Source organism: Carettochelys insculpta, chromosome 11 (assembly GCF_033958435.1).
Source record: "Carettochelys insculpta isolate YL-2023 chromosome 11, ASM3395843v1, whole genome shotgun sequence".
NCBI classification, from domain to species: Eukaryota; Metazoa; Chordata; order Testudines; family Carettochelyidae; genus Carettochelys; species Carettochelys insculpta.
The window spans coordinates 49,522,799-49,543,296 of record NC_134147.1 but is presented as its reverse complement, the minus strand read 5'-3'; the positions used below and the strand labels follow the sequence as shown (position 1 = coordinate 49,543,296).

The following is a 20,498-nucleotide window of genomic DNA, read 5'->3' as shown; positions in this document are numbered from 1 at the left end:
CTTAATGAGCCAAGGGAGCAAGAGGTAAGCTGGGTCTCCAATGACAACTATTGGCATTTCAATGTAAGCAAAGATAATTTTCTGTCTCGCAGCTTTCTGAAGAGACTGGAATCCCTAAAGATGCCATGTCATGCATCTTCCTCGACCACTCCAAGTTGATGCCAATGAAGCAGCCTTTGTAAGAACATAAGACTGGCCAAACTGGGTTAGGTCAACGGTCCTTCTAGCTCAGAAACCTGTCTTCTGACAGTGGCCAAGGCCAGATGCCCCAGAGGGAGTGGACAGAACAGGGAATCATCGAGTGATCCTTCTCCTGTCATCCATTTCCAGCCTCTGACAAACAGAGTCTAGGGACACCATTCCTACCTGTCCTGGCCAACAGCCATCCATGGACCTAACCTTCATGAATTTATCCAGTTCTTTTTACTCTTTGGCAAGGTGTTCTGGTGCCCAAGATGGGGATACGCATTCTGTATATTGCCCCATTACAAACAGGGAACTCCATCGTAGCAAAGCCATCCGCTATGACTGCACATTTCCCAGAATCACTATCCTTCCTAGCAGAAGAGTATCGATTGCCATGGCTACTTAGATCACAGCAGCTCCCACTGTAGATCTACTCACTCTAAGCTGATTTCCGAATGACCAGTAGTAGTCTGGCAAACTTCCAACGAACTATCGCCACTCACTTCTCAGCTGTCAGAGTGGGTCTCATGTTGGTATTTTTCCCTTCAGAGTTGGGGAAAGGAATTCTCAAAGTTCCAAGAAAGTGCTCTTATGCTTGCAAAAGTTTTGCAGCCCACTGGTCATTGTCCATAGCCACATAACTATGTGGTCCCAGCGGTCTGTGGTTGTTTCCCAGGACCAGAATCAGCATGTCACTGTGTCAACACTCCCAACTGCTGTCAGCACATGCCAAGCACTCCCTTCTGTGAGTTCCTGTGCATCTGTGTGCGTGGCTTCTTCACTTTCTTCCTCACGCAGGCAGCTCCTGGCGAGGCTCTGGACAACCCACAGGATACAGCACAAGGGTTTTGCAATGCTTGCCATACCAGCGTGCAAGAGAGCAGGCTCCATGCTTGTTATGCTATGGCATCTGCATAGATAATCAGGGGAAAAAAGGGTGCAAAGGGTTGTCTGTAGCTGCTTTCTAGGAGGGATGGAGGAATGAGGTAATTGAATGCTGGGAGTCTGATGACAGGTACCAAGAACAACCTGCAACAATGTTTTTTTCCCATCAGGCACTGGGAGCCTATCCCAGAATTCAGATGGGTAGCAGGAACTGTGGGATGTCTAACCACACGTGCATCACTGTAAGTCAATGGTAGGCATGGTAGTGGGGACGCACTGCCACCCGAATGTGCTTAGTGAGGACATGCACCTTCGACTGTATAAAATCAGATGGTAAATGTCAACCTCAATAAATTTGCCCTAATTTTTGTACCCACAGACAGTGTCCTTATACTCTCCAGTCTGCCTTGCAACTCACATTGGACTTAGAGATCAATGGTCTCTCATGCCAAAAATCAGAAATATTCCAGCTTACTCCCAGTCCCAAAGACCAGTCACTCACTCAGGCCAACTTGCATTCTAGATCCCACACCAGCATGCTGGTAGCCAATTCTATAGTAAATTAACTATAGGCTTGTTAGCTAAGAAAAGGAAATGAGTTCTATTAAGAAGTTAAAGTAGGTAACGTGTACAGGTGAATCACAGAGTGTAATTCCAAATGCCAGCAGATATAAAACTTCATTTTCCAAAAATCTTTCCAAAAATCTTTTATGTTCGGAGTTTGGAGCGCTGAGCTGAGTGTTTGTTTGAAAGGCCGTGTGCTCAGGCAGGCAGTTGGAAGCTGTGAGTCTTGATTAGGTTTGAATTGAAACACCGTGTGCTGATTGGCTGAGCTGTAGGCAGAGGGAGGAGCTATCAGGGAGGCCGAGCACTTAAAGCCCGCTAGTAAGCGACCAGGGAGCTTTGCGACCGGGTGCTCGCGAACAGGGTGCGTGCTAACAGGAGGGAGTTTTGAGAGGGCAGTTTAGAGGGGGAGCTTGGAGGGAGCCAGTGACTTCTATTGCCCTTAAACTTAAATCCTTTATAACAACCTCTATCTGAAACATTTAATTAACCCCTCATATATAATTAGAGTAGGAAATGGAGGCAGAAGCCCAGCAGCAGAGTGGGGGCTATCCTGTTTATTGTGTCGAGTGCAGTATGTATGACTACCTACCCTGTGGGTGGGTGGCGTATGTGTGCGCTCGATGCAAGGAGCTCCTGGCCCTCAGAGACCGAGTGCGTGCATTGGAGGCCAGGGTGGCTGAACTGGAGGAGCTAAGGAAGGCAGAGGTGTTTGTTGATGAGACTTTCCGGGACATAATAGGGCTGTCCCACCTCCAATCTGACAGTCCTGATGCTGTTACAGAGGATGAAAGGCTCAGGGAAGGAGAGCAGTCAACGGGAGCAGAGGGAAACCATCCCATAGCTGGGACCCTCCTTCCAGAGGGTGCTATTGTATCCTCTCGTGCCGAGGATACTTCTCCGGGGGAGGGAGCACCAGCTGTTAGGAAGAAGCAGGTTTTAGTAGTGGGGGATTCGATCATTAGAAATATAGATAGTTGGATTTGTGATGACCGGGAGAACCGTATGGTGACTTGCCTGCCTGGTGCGAAGGTTGCGGATCTCTCGAGGCATCTAGACAGACTTATGGGCAGTGCTGGGGAGGAGCCGGTCGTCGTGGTACATGTTGGTACCAATGACATAGGGAAGGGCAGAAGAGATGTTCTGGAGGCCAAATTTAGGTTACTAGGAAAGAGACTGAAATCCAGAACATCTATGGTGGCATTCTCTGAAATGCTTCCAGTTCCACGCGCAGGGCCAGATAGGCAGGCAGAACTTCAGAGTCTCAATGCGTGGATGAGACGATGGTGTAGGCAAGAGGGGTTTAGATTTATTAGGAACTGGGGACACTTTTGGGGTAGGGGGAGCTTATACAGGAATGATGGGCTCCACCTAAATCAAGGTGGATCCAGACTGCTGGCATTAAACATTAAAAAGGTCATAGAGCAGTTTTTAAACTAAGAGGTGGGGGAAAGCCGATTGGTGCGGGGGAGCACCTGGATCGGACGGAGACTTCTCTTACACGAGGCTCCATAGATAGGGATTCCCTAGAAGTTAGTCAGATAGGGAACGTGGGAAATAATATATGGGCAAGATCAGATGTGAAACAATCGCATATAAAAAAATCCAACGCGTCTGTGAAAGGCGGACATATAAATAGTGGTAGTTTTTTAACGTGCTTTTACACCAATGCTAGGAGTCTGTCTAATAAGATGGGTGAACTGGAGTACCTCACATCAAAGGAGGAAGTTGACATAATAGGCATCTCAGAAACATGGTGGAATGAGGACAATCAGTGGGACACTATCATACCGGGATATAAATTATATCGGAAAGACAGAACAGGTCGTGCGGGTGGCGGAGTGGTACTATATGTGAAGGATAATATAGAATCAAATGAAGCAAAAATCCTAAAGGAATCAAAATGTTCCATAGAATCATTATGGATAACAATTCATTCCTCTAATATGAATATGGCATTAGGAATATATTACCGACCACCTAAGCAGGACAGTGATAGTGATGCTGAAATGTTAAGGGAGATTAGAGAGGCTATCAAAATAAAAAACACAGTAATAATAGGAGATTTCAATTATCCCCATATTGATTGGGTGCATGTCACCGCAGGACAGGATTCAGAGATTAAATTTCTTGATGCCTTAAATGACTGCTTCTTGGAGCAGCTAGTACAGGAACCCACAAGGGGAGAGTCAATTCTTGATCTAGTCTTGACTGGAACGCAGGATCTGGTCCAAGAGGTAACTGTTACTGGACCGCTTGGAAATAGTGACCACAATATAATAACTTTTAATATTCCTGTGTTGGGAAGAACACCGCAGCGGTCAAACACTCTGGCATTTAATTTCAAAAAGGGGAATTACACTAAAATGAGGAAGCTAGTTAAACAGAAACTAAAAGGTAGAGTAATTAAACTAAAATCCCTGGAAGCTGCATGGAAACTGTTTAAAGACACCATACTAGAGGCCCAACTTAAATGTATACCCCAAATAAAAAAGCACAGTAAGAGACCTAACAAAGAACCACCATGGCTAAACAGCCATGTTAAAAAGGCAGTGAGAGAGAAAAGGGCAGCTTTTAAAAAGTGGAAGTCAAATCCTAGTGAGGAAAATAGAAAGGAACATAAACACTCCCAAATTAAATGTCATAATGTAGTAAGAAAAGCCAAAAAAGATTTTGAGGAACAGCTAGCCAAAAATTCAAAAAATGATAGTAAAATGTTTTTTAAATACATTAGAAGCAGGAAGCCCGCTAAAAAAGCAGTGGGGCCCTTGGACGATAAAGATATAAAAGGAGCGATCAAGGAAGACAGTGCCACTGCGGAGCGATTAAATGATTTCTTTGCTTCAGTCTTCACGGCTGAGGATGTTACAGAGGTTCCTAAATCTGAGCCAGCCTTTTTAGGTGACAAATCTGAGGAACTCACTCAGATTGAAGTAACATTAGAGGAGGTCTTGGAGTTAATTGATAAGCTGAATAGTAACAAGTCTCCAGGACCAGACGGCATTCACCCAAGGGTTCTGAAAGAACTCAAATGTGAAATTGCGGAGTTATTAACAGTGGTTTGTAACCTATCCTTTAAATCCACTTTGGTACCAAATGACTGGAAGACGGCCAATATAATGCCAATATTTAAAAAAGGCTCTAGAGGAGACCCTGGCAATTATAGACCGATAAGTTTAACATCAGTACCAGGCAAATTAGTAGAAACACTAGTAAAGAATAAAATTGCAAGGCACGTAGAAGAGCACGAATTGTTGGGCAAAAGTCAGCATGGTTTCTGCAGAGGGAAGTCGTGTCTAACTAATCTATTAGAATTCTTTGAAGGGGTTAATAAACATGCGGACAAGGGGCACCCAGTGGACATAATATACCTAGATTTCCAGAAAGCCTTTGACACGGTCCCACACCAAAGGCTTTTATGTAAATTAGGTGGTCATGGGATAGGAGGAAAGATCCTTTCATGGATCGGGAATTGGTTAAAAGACAGAAAACAAAGGGTGGGAATAAATGGTAAATTTTCACAATGGAGGAGGGTAACTAGTGGTGTTCCCCAGGGGTCAGTCCTCGGACCGATCCTGTTCAACTTGTTCATCAATCACCTAGAAAATGAGGTAAGCAGTGAGGTGGCAAAGTTTGCAGATGACACCAAGTTGTTCAGGACAGTCAAAACCAAAACAGATTGTGAAGAACTACAAAAAGATCTCAGCAAACTGAGTGATTGGGCAGCAAAATGGCAAATGAAATTTAATGTGGGTAAGTGTAAGGTAATGCATGTTGGAAAAAAATAACCCAAATTACACGTACTACATGATGGGGTCAAATTTAGCTACGACAGATCAGGAAAGGGATCTTGGAGTTATAGTGGATAGTTCTCTGAAGACATCCACGCAGTGTGCAGCGGCAGTTAGTAAGGCAAATAGGATGTTAGGAATTATTAAAAAAGGGATCGATAATAAGAGAAAAGATATCATACTTCCCCTATATAAAACTATGGTACGCCCACATCTTGAGTACTGCGTGCAGATGTGGTCTCCTCACCTCAAAAAAGATATATTGGCATTAGAAAAGGTTCAGAAAAGGGCGACTAAGATGATTAGGGGCTTGGAACGGGTCCCATATGGGGAGAGGCTAGAGAGACTGGGACTTTTCAGTTTGGAAAAGATAAATTTTTGCAGGTTAGGTCCATAAATGGCTATTAGCCAGGGATAAAGTATGGTGCCCTAGCCTTCTGAACAAGGGCAGGAGATGGATGGCAGGAGATAAATCACTTGATCGTTGTCTTCTGTTCTCCTTCTCTGGGGCACCTGGCATTGGCCACTGTCAGCAGATGGGATGCTGGGCTGGATGGACCTTTGGTCTGACCCAGTATGGCCATTCTTATGTTCTTATGGAATTCCCAGATTGTCTCTTCATATCTCTGCTTTGCATTAAGTACCCTTCCCTATAAGACTCCAAACAGCCCAGAGGTGCAGGATCTGTCCCTGAATCAATCATAGCTTCTTCTCACAGAAAACAAGTTAACAGGGTGACCACCCGCATGGCTTCTTTCTTTGGTTGGTGGTGTGAGAGGCGTGCAGTTACTCTTTGATCGCTGATACTCATATACAATGACCATTTGCCATCAAATGTGCATAAATTAGTGCTAAGTATTTCATTTGCATTACATAAAGCTTCTTTATTTGATGGGTCATTTCATTACATGGGTATACACGATCTAAATGTTGGCTATTACATTATAACAGGATACATATACATTAACACAATGCATGTAATAGCCAATATGAAGTTTAAACAGAAAATACATTCTTATGCAATTAACAACCATTTAAATATATACTAATACATAAGTGAATTGGCTTGGTGCTCTGGTGCAAGCTGGCACCTATTTAGGTAAATGATAATAAGACTTAAATAGGAAAGGAGGAACTGCGAGCAACCTCTGCAAAGTACGGCTCCCTGAAATGTATGGGGTATGGAAACAGATAGATAAAAGGAGCTTGGAATCTCAATGCATATGTAGAAGCTGTTAGGCAGGGTCAGAGCAACACACAATTCCCTGGGAGGGAGAGGGGTGGGAAGAGCTCAGCAGGAATCATTCCTTTATCATGACCATGTATTGGAACATCCACTAGACTTCATAATAGCTTTGAGTAACAGCACTACCTATTGGTTGGGCTCTCAGCTTGCACAGGTAGGTGTGTGTGTGGAAATTACAAGACAACCAAGGTTTTTTTACTTGTCACTGTGTTTGTGGTCACTGTATTCATTCTTTTTGTGCTCTTCAGGTTCCAAATCTAAGAGACACCTAAGAGGTAATTCCACCTTACTGACTGGAAACCTGTAGTGACACAGGGCTATGCTTATGCCTGAGGGACACTGTAATTTAATTCAGTTGAGTTTTAGAGAAAAGGTAGCACTTGGAATTCAGATGTACTTACCCCCTGAATGCTTTCTTTGATACTGGAAACAAAGGTGCTTAAAACTTCACTAAAGTGGAAACACAAAAAGTATAAAAAAGTATGTGAATTACTGTAGCAATTAGAAATGAGAAAGGTAAGGGGGAATCACGAGGCATGAAACATTTGCAAGGCATAATACAGTACTTCACCCTTAAAATCAGCTTACTTTCATTAGACAAACCTCAGGGGCCTTCTCTATGACAAAGATTTTTAAAAAACCTCCCTCGCTTGCTTTGGCTTTGGTACAATGCTATAGGTGCCAGCAATGATGGGAACCAGGATGACCATTAGCACTTTTATCAATTTGTTGTCTGCTCAGAACAGGACAAGAGGAGGGTTAAATGCCTGCATATGGTCTATGTAGAGAAGCAACAGTGCTAATGTAATTGCAGGAAAATCTGAGAAAAACTTCACTGCAGACAAGGCCAGTGTCAGGAAGAGCTGTAGCAGAGGATAACAAAGGCCTTTCACCTGAATGACCTTTGCGATACGTGCGAGCCACTCGGAATCTGTATTCTTTTCACATGTAACCCCTCAAGCCCTCCTATCCATCACAGCTTGATAGGTGCCTGTGATGGGTGGGAAGGGTTGTTACCCCTTTTCTCAACATCTCGGTATTCAGTTAACTACATTGCCTGGAAAGGGTTAAACCCAGATACAGGGGGTACCTGAAAATCTCCAGGAAGTGTTGGCAAACAGCCAGGTGAGCCAATGGGAAGAGAGAGTGGGATTTTTGAACTGAAGCAGTGATGTGCCTGTGGCAGGCCTTTGTGTAGCCAGAGAAGAGATACAAAGATGAAATGAGCCAAGAACCAGGTATGAAATTTAGAAAGGGGTGTTAAGTCAGATGCAATTGGGTGGGTTTTTTTTTTTAAATTTTGGGTTTGATTTGTGGGGCTTCTCAGGCTGATGTACCCCATACACTCTGTAACTTTTGAACTGAATCTCCGGAAAGCAATTCTCTGTGCTTTAATCTACCTTTTTGAGTGGCTACGTAACACCTAGCAACCAAGTACACTAAACAAATATATCTTTTGATTTTGTTAATAATACCCCCTTTTCCAGACTATGATCTTATTCCTGTGTCCTAGAGGGCAGGAGGTTCCAAGGCACATGCCTGTGACAGAAAAGGACCGCTATTAAGAAACTGCCATTTGTTTTCAAGCTCTCTCCTGAGAGAGGATTCAGCACTTGGGGTTATCTCACAGGGAGACATGCAAAGTGTGTCTTCCTAGCTTCTCACAAGGGGGTTTATACTTAGTGGCAGTACATCACCCAAGGTCAGGGAATCTGTGACCTTGGGGGGTTTGTTGTTTTTTTTAAACAGATGCTTTTAGTAGCAGGGTACATTAAAGTTCTTGCAGGCCCCCACTTTCTGCATGTGACATCTCAGAGACAGGATCAGCCTTGACAGTGTCATGTTAAACCCAAAACAGACAAGACAGAATCTTTGCAGACCTTCCTTTTGTTTGCCTATTTATTTCTCTGCCTAACAAATGTCGTAGAGAAACAAGACAAAAAGTGAAGTTACTCCCCTTGGTGCAGTAACTGTCTTTCTTCAAGATGTGTGTCATCACGGGTGCTCCACATCAGGTGCCCAGCACTGCAGATGGAGCACTTTCTAGACCTGTGGTCAGCCCAGCCATGTGTGCCACCCCTTGCCATTTGCACGCGTTTGGTGACATGCGTGGTCCAGCCCCTGCCAGTTTCTCAAAATCACCCTGGAGTCTGAAAGCTGTGAGAGAGACAGACTCCGGAGCAGGAAGGAGGGTGGGTTGTGGAGTATCCATGGGGACACACATCTCGAAGAATGACAGGTACTGCACCAAGGGGAGTAACTTCACTTTCTTCTTCGAGTGGTCCCCGTGGGTACTCCACATCAGGTGACTATGTAGCAGAACCTTCTAATGATGGAAAGAGGGCAAGAGTCGTGGTCTGTCACAGGATGACAGCACCATGGGTGCAAGAGAGGATGCCCCAGTCCATTGATGCTGTATCACATAATGTTTCACGGATGTGTCGTGAGATGACCAGGTGGTCACTCTGCAAATGTCATGTAAAGGGACATTGTGAAGAAAAGCTGTTGATGCTGCTATGACTCCTGTGGAGTGTACTCTCAGTGGCACTGGGAGCGGTATTCCCTTGGAAGAGTAGCATTGCACTATACATTAAGTTATTAATTTTGCTACTCGCTGGGCTGATAAGGGCTCATCCTTGGATCTATGAGTGAGAGCTACAAGAAGCCTATCAGTTTTTAGGGATGATTTAGTTCTGTCAATATAAAAGGCCAATGCCCTCTGGACATCCAGGGTGTGCAGTGATGCCTCTGGAACAGAGGTGTGTGGTTTAGGGTAATACGACAACAAAATCATGGGCTCATTTGGATAAAAGTCCAAGCATACTTCAGGGATGAAGGCAGGGTGGTGTTTGAGAATCACCCCTTCTTTACAGAAGATCATGTAAGTGGGTACCACAATAAGAGCCAAGAGATCACTAACTCTGTGGGCTGAGGTAATGGCAAGAAGAAAAGCCAGCTTCATTGTCATGACTGGTAGAGGTGCAGATGCTAACAGTTCAAATGGTGGTGCCATAAGAGTGTTAAGAACTAGGTCCAAATCCCAAGGGGGGCACTGGATGATGATGGAGGTGCAAATTAGCAAGTCCTTTGAGGAATCTTTTAGTGGTAGGATGTGCATATAATGAGACTGTTTCTATGGGCTGAGTGAAGGCAGTAATGGCAGCAAGGTACATCCTCAGTAACGCCAGAGCCAATCCTGAGTCTTTTAGGTGTAAAATGTAATCTAGAATTAAGTGCAAAGGAGCAGACTGTGGTTCTAGGTCACATGAGGAGCACCATGAAGCAAACCTGCACCATTTGGAGAGGTAAGTGACTCAGGTAGTTTGCTGACAGCCTTTTATCAGGACCTCTTTAACTTGTGTGGAGCAAAAGTGTTTGGATGCATTGAGCCAACTAGGAGCCATGCTGTGAGGTGGAGGGTCTGTATCTGAGGTTGAAGTTCGGATCCTTGGTTCTGATATAGAAGGTCAGAAAGTTCTAGGAGTGTGTAGGGAGGGTGTGGCCACATACAATGCAGCAATGGAAAACAATGCTGGTGAGCCCATGCAGGTGCTACTTATATGACTGTGGCCCCATCTGTCCAAATCTTGTGCAAGACCTTGGATATGAGCACTGTGGGAGGGAAGGCATGGAACAGGGCTCCCTTCCATTTGATGAGAAAAGCATCACCCAGTGCCTTGGTCCCTACTCCACCCCTTGAGCAATAATAATGGCATTTCTTGTTTAGTTAGAGGGAGAAAAGGTCTACCTGGGGAGTGCCCCATCGGTGAAAGAGGAGAGAGAGACTCCCATTATGAAGCTCCCACTCGTGGTCTGGGGCAAAGTGCCTGCAGAGGGAATCTGCTATAACAGTGGCTGGTCCAAGTACATAAGATGCCACATGTATGGTGTTGTTCTGTATGCACCAGTTCCACAGTCAGATGGCTTCCCCACATTGGGATTGTGAGTGTGCTCTGCCCTGCCAATTGATATAATACATCATTGTGATGTTGTTGCTAAGTGTTTTGACTGTGGTGTTGGAAATGTGCTCGCAGAAATAACAGGCATTGAGGCCTGGTCTGAGCTCTAATAGGTTGATGTGCAATAGCATCTCGGTTGGTGATCAGCGCCTTTGAACCAATCTGGTACCCATATGGGTGCCCCAGCCTAGAAGGGAAGTGTCCGTAGTGATATGCACTGTAGCTTGTTGATGTTGAAAAGGTACCTCCTCCAGCAGGTTGTGCTGTTTCATCCACCATGTGAGGGACTGATGGACCTTTAGAGGAAGAGAAACTGACCTGTGTAAAATGCTCTTTGTCTAATTGTTAGATGGAGCTTAGCCAATGCTGTAAAGTGCAAAAGTGAAGTCTGGCATGTTGCACTACATACGTGGTAGCCATCACAGGGCCCATTAGCTTTAAGCACATGGCTATCTGAACCGTTCAGCTTGTGGTAATGACTTGTATTAAGTCCCAGATTGCCTAAAACCTTTGCAGGGGCAGGTACTCTCTGGCAGAGATTGTGTTGAGCCTGGCCCCTATGAACTCCAGGTTCTGTGTAGGGATGAAAGTAGATTTCTGGTGGTTGACTAACAGTCTGAGATGACTGAATGTACTCTTTGTGACAGCAACTATTTTGGAAGTCTCTGTTAGCGATTTGCTCTTGATAAGGTAGTTGTCAAGGTAGGGAAAAATGATGACTCCTTCTCAACTTAAATGGGCCGCGACTTCCGCCAGATTTTTGGAAAATATGCTCAGCACGGTGGACAGCCCAAAGGGTAGCACCCGATATTGAAAATGTTCTGTGCCCGTGCCCACTGTGAAGTGGACAAACTGTCTGTGCACTGGATGGACTGTCAGATGGAAGTGCCCTGAAGGTCGAGGGCAGCAAACCAGTTGTTGTGCTCCAGTGCTGGTATGATGGAAGCTAGCATCATCATCTTGAACCATCGTTTCTGTAAATATCGATTCAGGCCCTGAAGGTCTAGTATTGGTTTCTACCTGCCCTTTCTTTTCTGCATGAGAAAGTAGTGGGAGTAAAACTCCTTTCCCTTGAATTCTTCTGGAAACCTTTTCATGGCTCCAGTGAGAAGGAGGTGGTTGACGTCTTTGCACAGCAACCTCTTGTAAGAGGGGCCCCTGAAGAAGGACAGGGTAGGTAGGGAGGTTGATGGGATGGAGAGGAAGGGAATAGGATAGCTTGGCCAAATGATTTCTAGAACCCACTTGTTGGTGGTGATGGAGGCCCATTGATAGAAAAAGGGCCTCAGACAATGGTGAAACCGGTGGGTGGTATGACAGTCCAAGAGGGCGAGGTGAGCTGGTTCAGTGTCCTGGACAAAACTGTCAAACCTGCTACCTGGCAGACTGGTGAGGTTGAGTCCAATTGTTGTTATTTTGGTGCTTGGGCAGACGTCATGAGCGAGGTTGGTCGAACACATGCTGCTGCTGATGGAAAGAATGTTTGTGGTACGAATAATCCAAGTGCCTATGGTATGGAGAGAATCAGCGTTGTCAGTAGGGAGGTGTGTCCATTCCTACAGTATGAATGTTTTGCACGAGTCTTCCCTTGAATGTAGGACAGAATCAGTCCTTCTGGCAAACAGTTTGGACCTATCAGAAGGAAGATCTTCCATCTTAGCCTGGAGCTCTTTTGGCACTCCTGCCAACTACAAATAGGAGGCACAGCTCATAACTATAGCCGAAGTGGTGGCGCATGCGGCTGTAATAGCTACATCCAATACAATCTGAACAGCTGCTGTAGCGGACGCATATCCCTCCTGTACTTAAAAAAGGTCATTTCGATTCTGGCAAATAATTCATTAAGGGCACCAATTCAGAGCAATTGCCGAAGCCGTGACGAGGTAAATGGGCTAAGTAGTTGGCAGCATGTAATAAAAGAGTGGCAGAAGAGTAGACTTTCCTGCCAAAAAGGTCCAGCCTCTTTGAGTCCTTGTCCAGTAAAGGTGTCTTAAAGTGAGGTGCTTTGGATCTGTGGTGAGCAGAGTCAACCACAAGCAAGCTAGGCTGGGGATGAGTGAATAAAAACTCCATCCCTCTAGCAGGAACAAAATGCCACTCGTCCATGCGCTTGCTGGAAGGTGGCACAGATGCTGGAGTTTGCCAAACGTCCTCAGCAGCCTCCAATATAGTCTCATCTATAGCGATAGCAATTTTGGAGCTTTGGACCGGTCGCATATTTTTGAGGAGACGATGCCTCTTTTCCTCCACCTCTGCTATTTTAACCTTTTGACTGAGGGTGACATGCTTGAATAATTCATCAGATTGCTTAGTGTCATGGGGGGAGGACATATCTCCCGGTATGACAGCCTCATTCAGCAAGGACAACTGGTCGGTTGGAGAAACAGCCACTTGGTGGTCATCATTGCCCAATACCTTTCCCTCCTCCAGCTCAGAGTTCTGCTGGGGCAGGGTATGGCGATGAATGGAAGATGATGGCAGAGGAATAGGTGAATACCTGGAAGAAATAGAGGCACAGCGTGTCTCCCTTAAAAGGTGATCTGTGTCGATAAGATGAATAATATGGTGAATAGGAGCAATGAGGTCATCGATAATAATATGATCTGGGTGGGGATGGGTGTGCTTGATACCAGTCCCTTGAAGATAAGTATGATGAGTGAGGAGATTCAGAACGCACATAATAAGGTCTTGGTGAAGGAGAAGCTGAGAAGCGATGTTGGTAATATGCAATACGAGATCTCACTGGGCTTAGAAATGGCGCGAGTAGCCTCCCAGGAGAAGAAAGATGTGGCAAGTCCTGAGGCAGTGTGAATGAGTGCCGTTGTGTGGATAGTGAGGGTGCTGGAGAAAAGGTTAAGGACTGTGGACACGGGGAAGGGCTATGGTGCTCAGCTTTTGCAGGAGCCTCACATGGTTCCCTGTGACGAGATGCAGTAGCTCTCGGCATCAGTTCATTTGGTATAGACTGTCTTGGTGCCAGTTTCCTTGGTGCCGTCCTCAGTACTAGCTCCCTTGGTATTGTCTTTGGTGCCATGTCTCTTGATGCTGTCCTCAGCACTGAGTCATATGGTACTGGGTCTGTTGGTGTTGAGTCTCTCAGTGCCCAGCATTTCAGTGTCGTAACTTTTGGTGGCCTATTCCTGAGCATTATGTCTCTGGGTGCAGGTCTTGATATGGAATCTTGAGCCAGTGCCATAGCCTGTGGCGCCAGCAAACATCTCGGCACAGGCAACTTTACCAGTGCTTTGTGTTTTGAGACCACTGGTGCCAATGCTGACTTAGGTACTGACATCTCTGGGGACCGCACCGCAGCAGGTTTCTTTGCTGGTTTCATGGGTAAGGCTGGTTTCAGTGCAGCTGACTCAGAGCCTTTCTTGTGGGGGCTTATCTGAGCTTCTGGATCCCAGACTTTCTTTGGCAAGGTCTCTAAGGTTGACAATGCTTGCCTTTTATGTGAGTGAGCCATGGTGGAAGCTGCAGCTTCTGATGACAAAGGCTGGAGGGCTTTATCAAATAGCAGCACTCGGAGCCAGATCTCTTGGTCACAGCAGGCTCTTGTTGTAAGCTTAGAAAAATGCACACATTTTTGGGGCACGTGGGCTTCACTGAGGCATTTGATACAAGAGGCATGCCCGCCTGACACCTGCATCGCCTTGCGGCATGCGTCACATTTCTTGAACCCCGGAAAGCCAGACATGTTGGTGCTTTACGTAGGAACAACAATGAAAGCTAATAGTAAACTGCTTCTTTTTTTCTTTCAAGGAATAATTGCATGAACACTCTTTGCTATAGAAGGTAGATGATGTTACTGCAAATACTAAATTTTAACTGATCACTTGAATTTTCTTCTTTTTTTTAACAGGAGAAAGGAGGAACGATTAAAATAAGTAAATAACTATGTACAAAGGCTCTTGAGATAGTCTCATGCTAAAGGATCCCCATGAGGAGAGAAGAAGAAAACATTATGTCTGCAGATTGAGGCGGTTGAAGAGAAATTGGTGGGAACCAGACAGTGCATGTTACCAAAAGGGCACGAACAGCGAGGGACAGCAGCTGCACGTGTGTGGTCCAGCTGATCACAGCTCTAGAAAGTTCTCCATCTGTGGAGCCCGGACAAGCCCAGCACCTGATGTGGAGCACCCACAGGGACTACTCGAAGAAGCATTGTTTCCAGAATTGGTTCCTTTTGACAGCAAACTTCTCCTACTTCCGAGAGAGGCTGAAGATCTGATTGCATGCAGTACAGTCCAGGGAGATAGTTCACTGCTTGAGGGAAGACTGGGCTTCAGTACACTTCTTACTACCCTGGATATTCTAGAGCAGGGATTCCCAGCCTATGGGTCGGGACTCAAACATGGGTCACCATTAGATTTTCTAAGGGTCCCCAGCTAGGTGGCTCTGAGCCACATGTGGCTTTTTAAGGAGCCATTTGCCGCTCCTGCCATTGCTGAGCTCACTCCTCTGGCTCCCACTCTCTGCCTGGCCATGCTGAAATTGAACTCAATTTAATTGGTTTAATGGGTGGCACGAGGGATCCAGCAATTAAATCAATTAAATTGAGTCCCATTTGGTGGCAGAAGGAAGTAGAAGGGCTTGAGGGGAGCCACATTGAGGATGTGGTGACGACCCAGCAAAGGGGCAGCGGCAGGCAGCAGCACTCATGTGAGGTGGGGGGGACATTTTGGGGCTCTGAGGGGTTTAAACCTGGGGAAGGTGGGGGGCAGGGCATGAACTGAGATTTATAAAATAATTTTTTCTCCACCCACAACAGATTTAATTGGTCTTGGGCCACAAAGTCTTACTGAATTGTCAAAATGGGTTGCTGTCTCGAAAAGGCTGGGAACTGCTGTTCTAGCATGGCTTGAGAACCATGAGATGACAATGTTACCATGGCTCTAAGTTTGCCAAGTTTAAACAAAGCTGCAGACAGAGCCATCCTTTGGGTACTATGAATTGGGGCAACTGCCCCAGGTCCTGCACTTGGGAGGCCTCACACATCAGTAAACTTGGGAGTCTCCTGATATTTAGTCCTTATCTTGCATCCTGACTTATGTGTGTTCACCCTGGTGTTCAGGTGAGGAGGCAGGCAAGCGTGTGAGCAGGGTGTGGAGGCAAGTGCCAGGTGGGAGGGTGGTGAGGAAACAGGTGCAAGGGGCAGCTGGACAGTGAGAAGACTAGCAGGGAGTGGAGAGGCAGGCAGCAGGATGAGGAGACAAGTGTGAGGAGGACTGACGGAAGGAGAAGTGTGGCAGGTGGGCACGCAGGGAGGTGAGGAGGCGAGGGACAGCTAGGCGGAAGGGCACATGGGGTGGATGAGGTGGAGAGTTGTGGGGAGGCTGATTTGTCCCAGGCCCTCCCCTACCCCTCAAAAGGACAGCTTCACTGCAGGTCTACTGTGGGACCACTCACACTTTGCAAATTATACCCATTCTTTAAGAACATGTGAACAGATCCTCTCATTCAAATCCAGTGGCTGACACTAGCCAAGAAGGGAGTGACTTGAAAGTTCTGGGGCTGAGATAATGGCAGCTAGGAGTGTACAAACGGCTAATGAAGGGAAGGCCCATGCGTTAGCCACCACTATTACTGTTTCAGAGGACCCAAAACTTTGAGCCAAGGATGTCTTGAGCTGAGTGGTGAGACCCAAGAGTAATCCTTCTGCGTAGATGGGATCTTTTAAAAAATGCTTTCTTTGGTGATCATGAAAACACAAAACTGATTCACAGAATAAACAGAACAGAATTCACGACTTTGCCTAAATATGTAAAATTAAATATTTGTATATCCCTTTCTATTATATATTATTCTTATTCTCACTAAATAGGAACTAGAATTTCAAACTCTGTATTATCAGATACCTCTAAAAATATCTCAGAAGAAAGGCAGTGGCATACACAATTGGATTTTATCAAAGATTCTCCACAAAATGTAGTTCACTTTGGATTCATTTGTCATATTTTTCACATTTTTTAATGAAATACACAGAGCTAGAAATTATTTCTCAGCCAGGAGAGAATCCTTCATACTGGAGACTGGAGTAATTACTTTTCCCAACAAAACATGGTAGGATTAGTATGAGCCTGGGGATCTTTAGAATATGACAAAGAGCTTGTAATATTACTAGGGGTTCTGAGCCAGGGTGAGCAAACCCACCGACTGCCCAGCTGCTCCTAGTGCCCAAAGCAGCAATACTCCTCACTCAGGCGAGAGGTTAGGAGAACCTATTTCTCCAAATCCAGACAGATTCTTCCAGACCCCAAAGGGCACAGCTACGTTCCCTGGTCAATATACACTCAGCTCTTACCCAAACCAGCACACTGGGACAACCCTTTACAATCTAAAGCCTAAAGGCTTATTAACAAAGAAAGACAGAACAGGGTGAGAGAGAAAACTTTTGAAGTGATACATTACATACGTCAGTTAAAGCTATTGATGCAGGCCAGTGATGGTACAAACTACTATTCTTGAGAGCCTCTGCAATACATCCTGTGAGGGATGGGCCCCTAGTCCACACAGGCTTAGGTCATGAAGAATGAAGAACAACATGATCACTACCAGGGACCTCTTATAGACTTGCCATGTGGGTGGAAAAACCCTTTCTTCTTCTCGGAGGCAATGGAGGACCACCCGATCAGGTGGCCTGCTGGGGCATTCTGCCATTGGTGGCTGGGTTAGCCAGCATGTCTCAGTCAATTTCCATAAGATGTGGAGCCCACATCTGGGTATCTGGTTTCTGTTCTTCTGTTCAGCTGATGTCACCTTACTAGAGAGATGATCTCACTCCCCATTGTCAATTGCAGCACTTTAAAACATTTCTAATGCAGGAATAAAGGCAATACCTATAACTGTAAATACAAGCATGGCACAGATATACAAGTAGCATAAACAGATTCAGGGCATGCCCAGCTTTCAGAAGGCACCTCACGTGGTGCAAGATTTGATGCAAATCTGGTACAGTGATCACCAAAACGGTTTTATAATTATTATAAAAATACAGTAACATCACAGAGCTTATGAGGAAACAAACTTGGCCTCAGCAGAGAGCACAGATCTAATAATCATGCTAACAAAGTGAAAACAATATAGATGTATGTTTTTAAATATGCAATTCCATTCCTGGTCAGTTCCACGCAAATGTCCCTGGCAATCTCTGTACATGCTGATGTAGTTAGCCCTTTGATCACTCCCAACACTACCCTTTGAATGTGGCGAAATATCGGTTCTCATGGGGAATCTGCAAAGAACAGAATCTGCTGATAACATAAAGATGAAGGTAAATTCAATAAAACCTGTACAGTTTCTTCAGGTTCATGGACAGAAGTGCTACATGAACCCACATTGTAAGTGTAGCCCTTCTCTCAGCTGGAGTTGACAGCAGCCAGGGCTGTGTTCTATATCCAGGGGTTCCTTCTCAAGAAATCCCCAACAAAAACCTGGAAAAAGTACATATCACCCTGGGCGCCTTGGAGAGGCCATACTTCCCCACTCACCAGCTCAGAGTCTGAGTGCAGAAAAAAAACTTTGAATGAAAGAAGAGAAGACACCCAAAAGTGATTAGTGAGAATGTCGCAAGCAGGATTTATAAACTCTTAAACCGAGCAGGACACTCACCTGAGTGTGTGGGGCAGGGTCTTCTGCCTCATGTTCTTGAGTTTTATACCCAAAGTTCCTTTTCTGTGCCCCTCTCTGCTCCCTCACCATCCCTCACTCACAGGGGTTGTCTCTGGTCAGTGAGGACTCCGGGTTCAGTGGGGCATCCAGGTGAGTTTCTCTATCACCTGGAGAAGAAGGTACCTTGCTTGCTCTGCTACCTGAACACTTGCTTTGGCTGGCTGCCCCAGCAACCGCAGTGCCTTGCTGCCTGGCTGCCCAGCCGGTCATGATTCTTCACTGCCTGGTCAACCCACCAGCCATGTGTTGCCTCACCAGAGACATGGCTCAATATCTGGATGGTGGCTGGTTTCAAGCAGAGTGCCCCAAGGCCCAGTTCCGGGGCCCATGTTGTTCATCACCTTTATTAATGACCTGGATGAGGGACTGGATTGCACCCTCAGTAGGTTTGCGAACAGCACGAAGCTAGGGGGAGAGGTAGATACATTGGAGGGTAGGGACAGGATCCAGAGTGACCTGGATAAATTGGAGGATTGGGCCAAAAGAAATCTGATGCGGTTCAACAAGGAGAAGCGTAGAGTGCTGCACCTGGGGCATAAGAATCCCAAGCATTGTTACAGGCTGAGGACCAACTGGCTAAGCTGCAGTACAGCGGGAAGGGACCTAGGGGTTATGGTGGATGAAAGGTTGGATATGAGTAAACAGTGTACCCTTGTGGCCAAGAAGGCTAATGGCTTATTGGGGTGCATTAGGAGGAGCATTTCGAGCAGATCTAGAGAAGTGGCTGTTCCCCTCTATTCGGTACTGGTGAGGCCACATCTGGAATATTGTGTTCAGTTTTGGGCCTCCCAGTATAAAAAGGATGTGGATTTGCTGGAGCAGGTTCAGTAGAGGGCAACAAAAATGATTAAGGGGCTGGAGCACAAGACATATGAGGACAGGCTGAGGGATCTGGGCTTGTTTAGTTTACAGAAGAGAAGACTGAGGGGTCATTTAATAGCAGCCTTCAACTTCCTGAAGGGAAGCTCTAAAGAAGGTGGACAAAAACTGTTCTCAGTGGTGACAGACAGCAAAACAAGGAGCAATGGTCTGAAGTTTCAGAAGGGGGAGTAAGTTGGATATTAGGAAAAACTATTTCCCCAGGAGGTTGGTGAAGCACTGGAATGTGTTGCCCAGAGAGGTGGTGGATTCTCCATCCCTAGAGGTTTTTAAGTCCTGGCTTGACAAGGTCCTGGCTGGGATGACTTAGTGGGGGCTGATCCTGCTTGAAGCAGGGTGCTGAACTAGATGACCTCCTGAGGTCCCTTCCAGCCCTAGGATTCTGTGGTTCTATGTTCTGCTCACTGCCTCGCCAGCTGCTGGTTCTCTAGCCAACTGTCAGTCATCTTCTGCTGCCACCTGTCTCTCTGCTGTGACCACTGCACTTCAGTCTCAGTGATTTTCAGCTCTTCGCAGGGTGGGCACAAACACTGCCTCCACCACACATGATTCCAGCTCACATATGAGTACTTCAACGTAACAAAAAGCTCTTAATAAAGGCTATTTAGCTCTCAGGGGATAGCCTGTTAGTCTGTATCTTCCCAAAACACAGCAACCAGTCCTGTAGAACCTTAAAGACTAACATTTTTATTTATTAAGGAATGAGCATTTGTGGGAAAGACCCACTTCTTCAAACAGGTTAAGCCAGACCAGGGACACTTTAGGGAGAGTCCACAAGTCCTAACTGTGACACCTGTCCCCACCTCTCCTATGTCACAGGCTCATTTCAGCTGACAGTGACCCCTCAATCAGGACAAGCTCAGCATAGTTCTGCTCCTCTTTAGTCATACAACGAAGAAAATATTTCACTCCACATGTAAAGTATTAATTAAAGCTAATGTTTAAAATGCACATAGTGTGCAGGTTAAGAGAAGAGTGTCTGCATATCTGGGTACAGTGCTTAGATTATCCACAAATACAAAGTTTGTTTTAAAAGGATAAATATAGCACATAAACAATGACCAAATGGTAGAATAAGCTGGGCATACCAGTAGGAGGGTTAGGACTCTGGGTGCTGCCAGCACCCTGGGCAGCAGAGCCGCAGAACATCCAGGCTACAGCTCTTGTCCTCAAGTGGCCGAGAAGGGCAGTCCCAGTCACCCCAGTGTTTGGGCAGCTGAGCAATTGTGGTGGCTGCACTCCCAGACCCATGCTTTCCCCACATCCTCTAACCCACTGTCCTGAGCCCACCCCCATCCTACATCCCCCTGCCCTGAC

The 20,498-nt window shown here is 45.8% G+C and overlaps 1 protein-coding gene across 1 annotated transcript in view; it reads right to left on the bottom strand.

The window, feature by feature from the left end:
- IHO1 (interactor of HORMAD1 1) overlaps window positions 1–20,498 on the bottom strand; it is an 84,032-nt gene that overhangs the window by 18,211 nt on the left and 45,323 nt on the right. The window contains exon 5 of the mRNA XM_075005949.1: window positions 7,074–7,122. Coding sequence (XP_074862050.1) covers window positions 7,074–7,122 — 49 coding nt within the window. The remainder of the gene's footprint in view (window positions 1–7,073; window positions 7,123–20,498) is intronic.